Raw genomic sequence first — 15,914 nt, 5'->3', positions numbered from 1 at the left:
TTTCTTTCTTCTTTATACATACATACTACGACATCTCTTTATCAACCAGTCTATATTAGCAGCAGACACAGTACAGTACGGTAGTTCACGGCTGTGGCTACCTCTGTGTCGGCACTCTGCAGTCCGTCCATAATTGTATACCACCTAACCGTGGTTTTTTTTTCTTTCTTCTTCATACATACATACTACGACATCTCTTTATCAACCAGTCTATATTAGCAGCAGACACAGTACGGTAGTTCACGGCTGTAGCTACCTCTGTGTCGGCACTCGGCAGTCCGTCCATAATTGTATACTAGTATCCATCCATCTCCATTGTTTACCTGAGGTGCCTTTTAGTTGTGCCTATTAAAATATGGAGAACAAAAATGTTGAGGTTCCAAAATTAGGGAAAGATCAAGATCCACTTCCACCTCGTGCTGAAGCTGCTGCCACTAGTCATGGCCGAGACGATGAAATGCCAGCAACGTCGTCTGCCAAGGCCGATGCCCAATGTCATAGTACAGAGCATGTCAAATCCAAAACACCAAATATCAGTAAAAAAAGGACTCCAAAACCTAAAATAAAATTGTCGGAGGAGAAGCGTAAACTTGCCAATATGCCATTTACCACACGGAGTGGCAAGGAACGGCTGAGGCCCTGGCCTATGTTCATGGCTAGTGGTTCAGCTTCACATGAGGATGGAGGCACTCAGCCTCTCGCTAGAAAAATGAAAAGACTCAAGCTGGCAAAAGCAGTAGCACCGCAAAGAACTGTGCGTTCTTCGAAATCCCAAATCCACAAGGAGAGTCCAATTGTGTCGGTTGCGATGCCTGACCTTCCCAACACTGGACGTGAAGAGCATGTGCCTTCCACCATTTGCATGCCCCCTGCAAGTGCTGGAAGGAGCACCCGCAGTCCAGTTCCTGATAGTCAGATTGAAGATGTCAGTGTTGAAGTACACCAGGATGAGGAGGATATGGGTGTTGCTGGCGCTGGGGAGGAAATTGACCAGGAGGATTCTGATGGTGAGGTGGTTTGTTTAAGTCAGGCACCCGGGGAGACACCTGTTGTCCGTGGGAGGAATATGGCCGTTGACATGCCTGGTGAAAATACCAAAAAAATCAGCTCTTCGGTGTGGAACTATTTCAACAGAAATGCGGACAACAGGTGTCAAGCCGTGTGTTCCCTTTGTCAAGCTGTAATAAGTAGGGGTAAGTACGTTAACCACCTCGGAACATCCTCCCTTATACGTCACCTGCAGCGCATTCATAATAAGTCAGTGACAAGTTCAAAAACTTTGGGTGACAGCGGAAGCAGTCCACTGACCAGTAAATCCCTTCCTCTTGTAACCAAGCTCACGCAAACCACCCCACCAACTCCCTCAGTGTCAATTTCCTCCTTCCCCAGGAATGCCAATAGTCCTGCAGGCAATGTCACTGGCAATTCTGACGAGTCCTCTCCTGCCTGGGATTCCTCCGATGCATCCTTGCGTGTAACGCCTACTGCTGCTGGCGCTGCTGTTGTTGCTGCTGGGAGTCGATGGTCATCCCAGAGGGGAAGTCGTAAGCCCACTTGTACTACTTCCAGTAAGCAATTGACTGTTCAACAGTCCTTTGCGAGGAAGATGAAATATCACAGCAGTCATCCTGCTGCAAAGCGGATAACTGAGGCCTTGACAACTATGTTGGTGTTAGACGTGCGTCCGGTATCCGCCGTTAGTTCACAGGGAACTAGACAATTTATTGAGGCAGTGTGCCCCCGTTACCAAATACCATCTAGGTTCCACTTCTCTAGGCAGGCGATACCGAGAATGTACACGGACGTCAGAAAAAGACTCACCAGTGTCCTAAAAAATGCAGTTGTACCCAATGTCCACTTAACCACGGACATGTGGACAAGTGGAGCAGGGCAGGGTCATGACTATATGACTGTGACAGCCCACTGGGTAGATGTATGGACTCCCGCCACAAGAACAGCAGCGGCGGCACCAGTAGCAGCATCTCGCAAACGCCAACTCTTTCCTAGGCAGGCTATGCTTTGTATCACCGGTTTCCAGAATACGCACACAGCTGAAAACCTCTTACGGCAACTGAGGAAGATCATCGCGGAATGGCTTACCCCAATTGGACTCTCCTGTGGATTTGTGGCATCGGACAACGCCAGCAATATTGTGTGTGCATTAAATATGGGCAAATTCCAGCACGTCCCATGTTTTGCACATACCTTGAATTTGGTGGTGCAGAATTATTTAAAAAACGACAGGGGCGTGCAAGAGATGCTGTCGGTGGCCAGAAAAATTGCGGGACACTTTCGGAGTACAGGCACCACGTACAGAAGACTGGAGCACCACCAAAAACTACTGAACCTGCCCTGCCATCATCTGAAGCAAGAAGTGGTAACGAGGTGGAATTCAACCCTCTATATGCTTCAGAGGTTGGAGGAGCAGCAAAAGGCCATTCAAGCCTATACAATTGAGCACGATATAGGAGGTGGAATGCACCTGTCTCAAGCGCAGTGGAGAATGATTTCAACGTTGTGCAAGGTTCTGATGCCCTTTGAACTTGCCACACGTGAAGTCAGTTCAGACACTGCCAGCCTGAGTCAGGTCATTCCCCTCATCAGGCTTTTGCAGAAGAAGCTGGAGACATTGAAGGAGGAGCTAACACGGAGCGATTCCGCTAGGCATGTGGGACTTGTGGATGGAGCCCTTAATTCGCTTAACAAGGATTCACGGGTGGTCAATCTGTTGAAATCAGAGCACTACATTTTGGCCACCGTGCTCGATCCTAGATTTAAAGCCTACCTTGGATCTCTCTTTCCGGCAGACACAAGTCTGCTGGGGTTGAAAGACCTGCTGGTGAGAAAATTGTCAAGTCAAGCGGAACGCGACCTGTCAACATCTCCTCCTTCACATTCTCCCGCAACTGGGGGTGCGAGGAAAAGGCTCAGAATTCCGAGCCCACCCGCTGGCGGTGATGCAGGGCAGTCTGGAGCGACTGCTGATGCTGACATCTGGTCCGGACTGAAGGACCTGACAACGATTACGGACATGTCGTCTACTGTCACTGCATATGATTCTCTCACCATTGAAAGAATGGTGGAGGATTATATGAGTGACCGCATCCAAGTAGGCACGTCACACAGTCCATACTTATACTGGCAGGAAAAAGAGGCAATTTGGAGGCCATTGCACAAACTGGCTTTATTCTACCTAAGTTGCCCTCCCACAAGTGTGTACTCCGAAAGAGTGTTTAGTGCCGCCGCTCACCTTGTCAGCAATCGGCGTACGAGGTTACATCCAGAAAATGTGGAGAAGATGATGTTCATTAAAATGAATTATAATCAATTCCTCCGCGGAGACATTGACCAGCAGCAATTGCCTCCACAAAGTACACAGGGAGCTGAGATGGTGGATTCCAGTGGGGACGAATTGATAATCTGTGAGGAGGGGGATGTACACGGTGATATATCGGAGGGTGATGATGAGGTGGACATCTTGCCTCTGTAGAGCCAGTTTGTGCAAGGAGAGATTAATTGCTTCTTTTTTGGGGGGGGTCCAAACCAACCCGTCATATCAGTCACAGTCGTGTGGCAGACCCTGTCACTGAAATGATGGGTTGGTTAAAGTGTGCATGTCCTGTTTTGTTTATACAACATAAGGGTGGGTGGGAGGGCCCAAGGACAATTCCATCTTGCACCTCTTTTTTCTTTTCTTTTTCTTTGCGTCATGTGCTGTTTGGGGAGGGTTTTTTGGAAGGGACATCCTGCGTGACACTGCAGTGCCACTCCTAAATGGGCCCGGTGTTTGTGTCGGCCACTAGGGTCGCTTATCTTACTCACACAGTCAGCTACCTCATTGCGCCTCTTTTTTTCTTTGCGTCATGTGCTGATTGGGGAGGGTTTTTTGGAAGGGACATCCTGCGTGACACTGCAGTGCCACTCCTAGATGGGCCAGGTGTTTGTGTCGGCCACTAGTGTCGCTTAGCTTAGTCATCCAGCGACCTTGGTGCAAATTTTAGGACTAAAAATAATATTGTGAGGTGTGAGGTATTCAGAATAGACTGAAAATGAGTGGAAATTATGGTTTTTGAGGTTAATAATAATATGGGATCAAAATGACCCCCAAATTCTATGATTTAAGCTGTTTTTTAGTGTTTTTAAAAAAAAACACCCGAATCCAAAACACACCCGAATCCGACAAAAAAAATTCGGTGAGGTTTTGCCAAAACGCGGTCGAACCCAAAACACGGCCGCGGAACCGAACCCAAAACCAAAACCCGAAAAATTTCAGGCGCTCATCTCTAGACTATATCTTGCCCCCCCCAACCTAAAAACGTTCTGACGCCCCTGAATAGCAGTAATAATATACAGTGACTGTTTTCTGAATATTTTTCCATTTTGTCTCTTGTTCAGTTTACAAAGCACAGCTTGCTGTATGTTTTGTCTGTCTGTGTTTTATATAAGCCTACGAGGACACATCTAAAAGCGCATAATATGAGTTTCCATAATACATAATATTTCTCTGACGTCCTAAGTGGATGCTGGGACTCCGTAAGGACCATGGGGATTAGCGGCTCCGCAGAAGACTGGGCACAACTAAAGAAAGCTTTAGGACTACCTGGTGTGCACTGGCTCCTCCCACTATGACCCTCCTCCAGACCTCAGTTAGAATCTTGTGCCCGGCTGAGCTGGATGCACACTAGGGGCTCTCCTGAGCTCCTAGAAAGAAAGTATATTTTAGGTTTTTTATTTTACAGTGAGATCTGCTGGCAACAGACTCACTGCAGCGAGGGACTAAGGGGAGAAGAAGCGAACCTACCTAACTGGTGGTAGTTTGGGCTTCTTAGGCTACTGGACACCATTAGCTCCAGAGGGATCGACCGCAGGACCCGACCTTGGTGTTCGGTCCCGGAGCCGCGCCGCCAGCCCCCTTACAGAGCCAGAAGCAAGAAGTGTTCCGGAGAACCGGCGGCAGAAGACTTCTGTCTTCAACAAGTTAGCGCACAGCACTGCAGCTGTGCGCCATTGCTCCTCATGCACACCTCACACTCCGGTCACTGATGGGTGCAGGGTGCTGGGGGGGGGGGGGGGGGGCGCGCCCTGAGGGCAATATAATACACCTTGGCTGGCAAATCATCACAATATATAGTCCCAGGGCTATATATGTGATAAATTACCCCTGCCAGAATCCATGAAAAAAGCGGGAGAAAAGTCAGCCGAAAAAGGGGCGGGGCTATCTCCCTCAGCACACTGGCGCCATTTTTTCTTCACAGTGCAGCTGGAAGACAGCTCCCCAGGCTCTCCCCTGTAGTTTTCAGGCTCAAAGGGTTAAAAAGAGAGGGGGGGCACTAAATTTAGGCGCAATATGTGTATACAAGCAGCTATTGGGGGAAAAATCACTCAGTTATAGTGTTAATCCCTGCATTATATAGCGCTCTGGTGTGTGCTGGCATACTCTCTCTCTGTCTCCCCAAAGGACTTTGTGGGGACCTGTCCTCAGTCAGAGCATTCCCTGTGTGTGTGCGGTGTGTCGGTACGGCTGTGTCGACATGTTGGATGAGGAAGGTTACGTGGAGGCGGAGCAGAGGCCGATAAATGTGATGTCGCCCCCTATGGGGCCGACACCAGAGTGGATTGATAGGTGGAAGGTATTAACGGGACGCCGGCATATAAAGCCATCTATTAAACCCGTGTGGATCCTGCAAAAGAATACAATCTGACACATACTGTCTTTAAAGGACACGTAGTATCTATTCTATAACACACTCACTTGAGCTGTTATTATAGTTACAATTATTTATAGGTTTTGAATTATGCTATGATTATTAAATATCTGATGCTTGCATAGAAAAGAATCTTCTATTATACATATGTTTTATCTTTATGGTGTAACATTTGGTTTAAAATAAAAAGTATATATATTTTTTTATTATCTTTACACAGTCTCCCGACCTCATTTCTGACAACTTTACAGCCCGATAACTAATATCACAAAAATTACTAATATTATATTTTATTCTATTAACAGCGCGATGTTTTCTAAATTTATATCATTTCGTTTATGCTAGAGACCCTAACCAAGTCTCAAAACAGACGCTGCTGTTTACTTATATGAAATAAAAAAATCTTTTTATACTAATAATTTCTTAAACTGTAAAAATATATTGAACAGCGCCGGGAGAGTGGGATTAGCATACCACTGGGGATTTTTATCTCCTCCATATCTTTATATTAACCGACAATGTCAACTCCTTACATAAAAGGCTGGATGACGTAACAGCTGTGGGACAGCCGGCTTCTCAGCCCGCGCCTGCCCAGGCGTCTCAAAGGCCATCAGGGGCTCAAAAAACGCCCGTTACCTCAGATGGCAGACACAGATGTCGACACGGAGTCTGACTCCAGTGTCGACGAGGTTGAGACATATACACAATCCACTAGGAACATCCGTTGCATGATCTCGGCAATGAAAAATGTGTTACACATTTCTGACATGAACCCAAGTACCACATAAAAGGGGTTTTATTTTTGGGGAGAAAAAGCAGCCAGTGTTTTGTTCCCCCATCAGATGAGTGAATGAAGTGTGTAAAGAAGCGTGGGTTCCCCCGATAAGAAACTGGTAATTTCTAAAAAGTTACTGATGGCGTACCCTTTCCCGCCAGAGGATAGGTCACGTTGGGAGATATCCCCTAGGGTGGATAAGGCGCTCACACGTTTGTCAAAAAAGGTGGCACTGCCGTCTTAGGGTACGGCCACCTTGAAGGAGCCTGCTGATAAAAAGCAGGAGGCTATCCTGAAGTCTGTATATACACACTCAGGTACTATACTGAGACCTGCAATTGCCTCAGCATAAATAGTGCTGCTGCAGCGTGGTCTGATACCCCGTCAGATAATATTAATACCCTAGACAGGGATAATATTTTGCTAACATAGAGCATATTAAAGACGTCGTCTTATATATGAAGGATGCACAGAGGGATATTTGCCGGCTGGCATCCAGAATTAATGCAATGTCCATTCTGCCAGGAGGGTAATAGAGACCCGGCAGTGGACAGGTGATGCTGCCTTTAAAAGGCACATGGAGATTCTGCCTTATAAGGGTGAGGAATTGTTTGGGGATGGTCTCTGGGACCTCGTATCCACAGCAACAGCTGGGAAGAAATTTTCTTTACCTCAGGTTTCCTCACAGCCTAAGAAAGCACTGTATTTTCAGGTACAGTCCTTTCGGCTTCAGAAAAGCAAGCGGGTAAAAGGCGCTTCCTTTCTGCACAGAGACAAGGGAAGAAGGAAATAGCTGCACCAGACAGCCAGTTCCCAGGATCAAAAATCTTCCCCTGTTTCCTCTGAGTCCACCGCATGACGCTGGGGCTCCACAGGTGGAGACAGGTGCGGTGGGGGCGCGTCTCGGGAACTTCAGGGACCAGTGGGCTTGCCCGCAGGTGGATCCCTAGGTTCTGCAAGTAGTATCACAGGGATACAGGCTGGAGTTCGAGGCGACTCCCCCTCGCCGTTACCTCACATCAGCCTTGCCTGCTGCCCTCGGAGAAAGGGAGGTAGTACTGGCGGCAATTCACAAGCTGTACTTCCAGCAGGTGAAATCAAGGTACCCCTCCTTCAACAAGGCCGGGGTTACTATTCCAAAATGTTGTGGTACCGAAACCAGACGGTTCGGTGAGACCCATTCTAAAATTGAAATCCTTGAACACTTATATACGAAGGTTCAAGTTCAAAATGGAATCGCTCAGGGCGATTATGGCAAGCCTGGAGAATTTCATGGTATCACTGGACATCAAGGATGCTTACCTGCATGTCCCTATTTACCCTCTTCACCAGGAGTACCTCAAAATTGTGGTACAGGATTGTCCTTACCAATTCCAGACGTTGCCGTTGGTCTGTCCCCGGCACCGAGGGTATTTACCAAGGTAATGGCCGAAATAATTATCCCGTACTTGGACGATCTCCTTATAAAGGCGAGGTCCAGGGAGCAGTTGTTCGTCGGAGTAGCACTATCTCGGGAAGTGCTACAACAGCACGGCTGGATTCTGAATATTCCAAAGTCGCAGCTGGTTCCTACGACGCGTCTACTTTTCCTTTGTATGGTTCTGGACACAGAACAGGATAAAAAGGGTTTCTCCCGGAGGAGAAGTCCAAGGAGTTGTCGTCTCTAGACAGAGACCTCCTAATACAAATACAGGTGTCGGTGCATCAATGCACGCGAGCCCTGGGAAAGATGGTAGCTTCTTACGAAGAAATTCCATTCGCAAGGTCCCCTGCAAGGATCTTCCAGTGGGATCTGTTGGACAAGTGGTCCGGGTCGCATCTTCAGATGCATCGGCGGATAACCCTGTCTCCAAGGGCCAGGGTGTCGCTGTTGTGGTGGCTGCAGAGTGCTCATCTTCTAGGGGGCCGCTGATTCGGCATACAGGACTGGGTCCTGGTGACCACGGATGCCAGCCTTCGAGGCTGGGGGGCAGTCACACAGGGAAGAAACTTCCAAGGCCTATGGAAAAGTCAGGAGACTTCCCTACACATAAATATTCTGGAACTAAGGGCCATTTACAATGTCCTAAGTCAGGCTAGACCCCTGCTTCAACACCGGCCGGTGCTGATCCAGTCAGACAACATCACGGCGGTCGCTCATGTAAACCGACAGGGCGGCACAAGAAGCAGGATGGCGATGGCAGAAGCCACAAGGATTCTCCGATGGGCGGAAAATCATGTGTTAGCACTGTCAGCAGTGTTCATTCCCGGAGTGGACAACTGAGAAGCAGACTTTCTCAGCAGACATGACCTCCACCCAGGAGAGTGGGGACTTCATCCAGAAGTCTTCCAAATGATTGTACACCGTTGGGAAAGGCCACAGGTGGACATGATGGCGTCCCGCCTCAACAAAAAGCTACAAAGATATTGCGCCAGGTCAAGGGACCCTCAGGCGATAGCTGTGGACGCTCTGGTAACACCGTGGGTGTACCAGTCGGTGTATGTGTTCCCTTCTCTGCCTCTCTTACCCAGGGTAATGAGAATAATAAGAAGGAGAGGAGTAAGAACTATACTAATTGTTCCGGATTGGCCAAGAAGAGCTTGGTACCCAGAACTCCAAGAAATGATCTCAGAGGACCCATGGCCTCTGCCGCTCAGACAGGACCTGCTGCAGCAGGGGGCATGTCTGTTCCAAGACGTACCGCGGCTGCGTTTGACGGCATGGCGGTTGAACCCCGGATCCTGAAGGAAAAGGGCATTCCGGAGGAAGTTATCCCTACGCTAATTAAAGCTAGGAAAGAAGTGAACGCAAACCATTATCACCGCATATGGCGGAAATATGTTGCGTGCTGTGAGGCCAGGAAGGCCCCAAAGGAGGAATTTCAGCTAGGTCGATTTCTGCACTTCCTACAGTCAGAGGTGACTATGGGCCTAAAATTGGGTTCCATTAAGGTCCAGATTTCGGCTCTATCGATTTTCTTCCAAAAATAGAACTGGCTTCACTGCCTGAAGTTCAGACTTTTGTTAAGGGAGTGCTGCATAGTCAGCCCCCGTTTGTGCCTCCAGTGGCACCGTGGGATCTCAACGTGGTGTTGGATTTCCTGAAGTCGCATTGGGTTGAGCCACTTAAATCCGTGGAGCTACAATACCTCACGTGGAAAGTGGTCATGCTGTGGGCCTTGGCGTCGGCCAGGCGTGTATCAGAATTGGCGGCTATGTCATGCAAAAGCCCTTATCTGATATTTTTATATGGATAAGGCGGAATTGAGGACTCGTTCCCAATTCCTTCCTAAGGTGGTATCAGTTTTTCATGTGAACCAACCTATTGTGGTGCCTGCGGCTACTTGGGACTTGGAGGATTCCAAGTTACTGGACGTAGTCAGGGCCCTGAAAAGTATATGTTTCCAGGACGGCTGGAGTCGGGAAAACTGACTCGCTATTTATCCTGTATGCACCCAACAAGCTGGGTGATCCTGCTTCTAAGCAGACTATTGCTCGCTGGATCTGTAGCACGATTCAACTTGCACATTCTGCGGCTGGACTGCCGCACCCTAAATCTGTAAAAGCCCATTCCACGAGGAAAGTGGGCTCTTCTTGGGCGGCTGCCCGAGGGGTCTCAGCTTTACAAATTTGCCGAGCTGTTACTTGGTCGGGTTCAAACATTTTTGCAAGAGTCTACAAGTTTGATACCCTGGCTGAGGAGGACCTAGAGTTTGCTCATTCGGTGCTGCAGAGTCATCCGCACTCTCCCGCCCGTTTGGGAGCTTTGGTATAATCCCCATGGTCCTTACGGAGTCCCAGCATCCACTTAGGACGTCAGAGAAAATAAGATTTTACTCACCGGTAAATCTATTTCTCGTAGTCCGTAGTGGATGCTGGGCGCCCATCCCAAGTGCGGATTGTCTGCAATACTTGTTTATAGTTATTGCCCAACTAAAGGGTTATTGTTGAGCCATCTGTTGAGAGGCTCAGTTATATTTCATACTGTTAACTGGGTATAGTATCACGAGTTATACGGTGTGATTGGTGTGGCTGGTATGAGTCTTACCCGGGATTCAAAATCCTTCCTTGTGTCAGCTCTTCCGGGCACAGTATCCTAACTGAGGTCTGGAGGAGGGTCATAGTGGGAGGAGCCAGTGCACACCAGGTAGTCCTAAAGCTTTCTTTAGTTGTGCCCAGTCTCCTGCGGAGCCGCTATTCCCCATGGTCCTTACGGAGTCCCAGCATCCACTACGGACTACGAGAAATAGATTTACCGGTGAGTAAAATCTTTTTTTTAATACTAGCTTAGCGTCCATGTGCACATAGCCTTTGACATTATTGAAGGGACAATTTAACACTTGCATGGGTGTAAGTTCATGCCAGGCGCCCGGAGGCGAAATAGAAGGTGGTGTCCCCCCAGTGGTCCCAGCTTGCACATGTGCTGACGTTAGAGCGACTTGCCAATGGTACATCTGTGAGAATAAAGATTTCTTATTAAAGCTAATTGTGGCGATAAGGAATCTTTATTTTCAGGTGCTGGCTGCAAATAATAATAAATAGAGTCCTGAGGGGGGGAAAGGGTTATCAAAGCTCAGAGTAAGATAAAATTGTGAGAGATAAAGTACCAGGCAATCAGCTTCTGCCTTACATTTTACAGGCTGTGTTTGAAAAATGACAGGAGCGGATTGGTTGGTATTTTATCTCTCTCCAAGCTTTGATAAATACCCCCCTTAAAAGTTTTATTATAATAATTAGTGCATTTTCTTATAACTAACTTCTGCTATCCTTTCCTGCTATCCTTTCTTTCCTCATATAAGACACAGCAGCAAAGCTGTAGATCATTGTTCACACTTTGATCTGTTATCAGACATATTCCATACTCTTTAGCTGAAGGGGTCTTCTAAGGAGGATTCTGAGCTTGGACAGCAATGAGTGGACAGAGATCTTTTCTAGTTCAGAAGCCCCCTCTGTCTTTCTTTTTTAGGGCCCCTTTGACAGCTGGAGCCTGGCAGCAAATGTCTCAGTTGTCTCTGAGAGTTAAGCCACTGATCACTTAGGCTAATAGTGTTGCATGGCACAGCATTGCAAAAATGTAGATTTGGTGCTAAATCACAACTTTGCCATTGGATTGATATACACTACATGGCAGAAGAAACAGCATTTGTACTTATTGGAAGTTATCAAGAAAGATAGATAGATAAACATATTTATCATAGCCCTGCAGCATGGAGTGGTGATCTCTAGGTGATCTTACTTTGTTGTTATTATTTTGTGTCACAGGAATGTGCATGCAATATGGAGTCCCGTTCATGCCTTAGCCTGGCACTTACCAGAGAGCTTCAGGAATGACCATACTGCCTGGGCCACTAATAAATGTGTGGAATGGAAAAGTGCTGAGGACAACCACCTTCCCAACTTCTTGAGTGAAATAGCAGACTGTCCCTGCACTATGGAACAGGCCAGAGCCGACACTGGAAGATACCATGTAGGTGCCTAATGGAGTAAAACAAAGTGATAAACCTCTTACTGTATTCAGCCTACTAACGCTCAGTACAGATGTGTATGTTATACAGGAGCAACAGACGTACAGCAACTCTAAGGGGGTGATGTACTCTACCAAGCGTTGGAGAAAGATTTAGTGGAGAAATTGCCCAAAGCAATTAAACAGCCAGTAACAGTTATTTTATAAACTTCACTAGATTATGACAGAAGCCGATCAATTGCTATGGCCAACTCCTCCACTAACTCTGTCCAGGTCTTGATACAGCTTCCCTTAAATGAGCAACAATATCATACCTTTAATATTTGCTAAATAGATTGATGTGTGTGTATAATTAAAGATTCGGCTAAAACAAAATCCGCTCCGGTGCCCTCCTGACAGGCATGGCAGTATGACTATGTAGCATACAATGGATAAAGGCGGCACTCAGTAGACTTGTAATAAGGTTGTTGTCCTGACGATGGGGTGTTAAGGGGGGTACTCACGGAGCGATATTCTAAGCAATCTGACTAGATTGCTTAGAATTTCAGCATGATCGCTCCGTGTGTACCCCTTACAGCGATAGCGATGCGCGGCCCCGCACATCGCTATCGCTGCTGCTAGATTGGCCTGTATGCAGGCCAATCTAGCGGGTCGCTCACTTCACCCGCTGGGTGAAGTGAGCGCCCCCCCGTCTCCCCCGCACGCTCAGCACAGATCGCGCTGTGCTGAGCGGCGGGGGAGATGTGTGCTGAGCGGTTCACTCAGCACACATCTCTCCTGCATCGGCCCATATATATGGGCCTTTAGAGCCCCAATACGTTGACTTTATGGATTAAATTTGCACCGTTTTCTACACCTTATTACAAGTCTCCTGAGTGCTGCCTTTATCCGTTGTATGATAGATATATATAATTATATATATATATATATATATATATATATATATATATATATATATAATGTATTTGTCATTTTTTTTCCTTTGTTACTCCAAGATTAGGTATCAGCACCAGAACAGCAAGCTATAGTGCATTATACACATTATAGTATTGCAGTACTGTGCAAGCAGATCAGTGTGAAAATAACACAAATGCTTATATGGAAATATCTTTGTGTATGAGGTATAAATAATTAAAGACCTAGCACAAAGCAAATGTTTTTTTTCTAAATGTTTGTAATTTAATAGAAATGTAAATTCACTGTTGGGGTGAATTTACTAGCTGTTCATCAGTAACTGGGACAGCATATGAAGACATCTCCTTGTCTAGTAGCAGACCTACCAAACAGTTTTCCAGAATGTGAACATATGAAAGTAAATGTGTTTAGTAATTATTAATATTTTGCTACATGCATTATAGAGGTCGTATCTTGTACTCTTTAGCATAGACGTTGTGCCTAACATGGTTTATCTACCAGCAAAGTATACCACCTTAGTATACAATTAGTTGTACCACTCTACTACCACAGGAGATGAAGTATATGATTAGCTTTACCACTCTACTACCTTAGTATATGATTAGCTGTACCACTCTACTACCTTAGTATATGATTAGCTGTACCACTCTACTACCTTAGTATATGATTAGCTGTACCACTCTACTACCTTAGTATATGATTAGCTGTACCACTCTAGTACCTTAGTATATGATTAGCTGTACCACTCTACTACCTTAGTATATGATTAGCTGTACCACTCTACTACCTTAGTATATGATTAGCTGTACCACTCTACTACCTTAGTATATGATTAGCTGTACCACTCTGCTACCTTAGTATATGATTAGCTGTACCACTCTAGTACCTTAGTATATGATTAGCTGTACCACTCTGCTACCTTAGTATATGATTAGCTGTACCACTCTAGTACCTTAGTATATGATTAGCTGTACCACTCTAGTATCTTAGTATATGGTTAGCTGTACCACTCTACTACCTCAGGAGATGAAGTATATGATTAGCTGTACCACTCTACTACCTTAGTATATGATTAGCTGTACCACTCTGCTACCTTAGTATATGATTAGCTGTACCACTCGAGTACCTTAGTATATGATTAGCTGCACCACTCTGCTACCTTAGTATATGATTAGCTTTACCACTCTAGTACCTTAGTATATGATTAGCTGTACCACTCTAGTACCTTAGTATATGGTTAGCTGTACCACTCTACTTCCTTAGTATATGATTAGCTGTACCACTCTAGTACCTTAGTATATGATTAGCTGTACCACTCTAGTCTCTTAGTATATGGTTAGCTGTACCACTCTACTACCTCAGGAGATGAAGTATATGATTAGCTGTACCACTCTACTACCTTAGTATATGATTAGCTGTACCACTCTGCTACCTTAGTATATGATCTAGCTGTACCACTCTAGTACCTTAGTATATGATTAGCTGTACCACTCTGCTACCTTAGTATATGATTAGCTGTACCACTCTAGTACCTTAGTATATGATTAGCTGTACCACTCTAGTACCTTAGTATATGGTTAGCTGTACCAATCTACTACCTTAGTATATGATTAGCTGTACCACTCTACTACCTTAGTATACGATTAGCTGTACCACTCTAGTACCTTAGTATATGATTAGCTGTACCACTCTACTACCTTAGTATATGATTAGCTGTACCACTCTGCTACCTTAGTATATGATTAGCTGTACCACTCTAGTACCTTAGTATGTGATTAGCTGTACCACTCTGCTACCTTAGTATATGATTAGCTGTACTACTCTACTACCTTAGTATATGATTAGCTGTACCACTCTAGTACCTTAGTATATGATTAGCTGTACCACTCTAGTACCTTAGTATATGATTAGCTGTACCACTCTGCAACCTTTGTATATGATTAGCTGTACCACTGTACTACCTTAGTATATGGTTAGCTTTACCACTCTACTACCTTAGTATATGATTAGCTTTACCACTCTACTACCTTAGTATATGATTAGCTGTACCACTCTGCTACCTTAGTATATGATTAGCTGTACCACTCTAGTACCTTAGTATATGGTTAGCTTTACCACTCTACTACCTTAGTATATGATTAGCTTTACCACTCTACTACCTTAGTATATGATTAGCTGTACCACTCTACTACCTTAGTATATGATTAGCTGTACCACTCTGCTACCTTAGTATATGATTAGCTGTACCACTCTAGTACCTTAGTATATGATTAGCTTTACCACTCTACTACCTTTGTATATAATTAGCTGTACCACTCTGCTACCTTAGTATACAATTAGCTGTACCACTCTACTACCTTAGTATATGATTAGCTGTACTACTCTACTACCTTAGTATATGATTAGCTGTACCACTCTGCTACCTTAGTATATGATTAGCTGTACCACTCTACTACCTTAGTATATGATTAGCTGTACCACTCTACTACCTTAGTGTATGATTAGCTGTACCACTCTGCTACCTAAGTATATGATTAGCTGTACCACTCTAGTACCTTAGTATATGATTAGCTTTACCACTCTACTACCTTTGTATATAATTAGCTGTACCGCTCTGCTACCTTAGTATACAATTAGCTGTACCACTCTACTACCTTAGTATATGATTAGCTGTACCACTCTACTACCTTAGTATATGATTAGCTTTACCACTCTGCTAACTTAGTATATGATTAGCTTTACCACTCTACTACCTTAGTATATGATTAGCTTTACCACTCTAGTACCTTAGTATATGATTAGCTGTACTACTCTACTACCTTAGTATATGATTAGCTGTACCACTCTAGTACCTTAGTATACAATTAGCTGTACCACTCTACTACCTTAGTATATGATTAGCTGTACCACTCTACTACCTTAGTATATGATTAGCTTTACCACTCTGCTACCTTAGTATATGATTAGCTTTACCACTCTACTACCTTAGTATATGATTAGCTGTACCACTCTGCTACCTTAGTATATGATTAGCTTTACCACTCTACTACCTTAGTATATGATTAGCTTTACCACT

At 45.3% G+C, this 15,914-nt stretch overlaps 1 protein-coding gene across 1 annotated transcript in view; it reads left to right on the top strand.

The window, feature by feature from the left end:
- SUSD2 (sushi domain containing 2) overlaps positions 1 to 15,914 on the top strand; it is a 384,956-nt gene that overhangs the window by 81,441 nt on the left and 287,601 nt on the right. Inside the window, exon 6 of the mRNA XM_063964306.1 lies at positions 11,722 to 11,926. Within this exon, the coding sequence (XP_063820376.1) occupies positions 11,722 to 11,926 (205 nt within the window). The remainder of the gene's footprint in view (positions 1 to 11,721; positions 11,927 to 15,914) is intronic.

Source organism: Pseudophryne corroboree, chromosome 1, assembly GCF_028390025.1.
Source record: "Pseudophryne corroboree isolate aPseCor3 chromosome 1, aPseCor3.hap2, whole genome shotgun sequence".
In the NCBI taxonomy this organism is placed as follows: Eukaryota; Metazoa; Chordata; class Amphibia; order Anura; family Myobatrachidae; genus Pseudophryne; species Pseudophryne corroboree.
The sequence above is the reverse complement of the archived record's forward strand: the minus strand, read 5'-3'. Positions and strand labels throughout refer to the sequence as shown.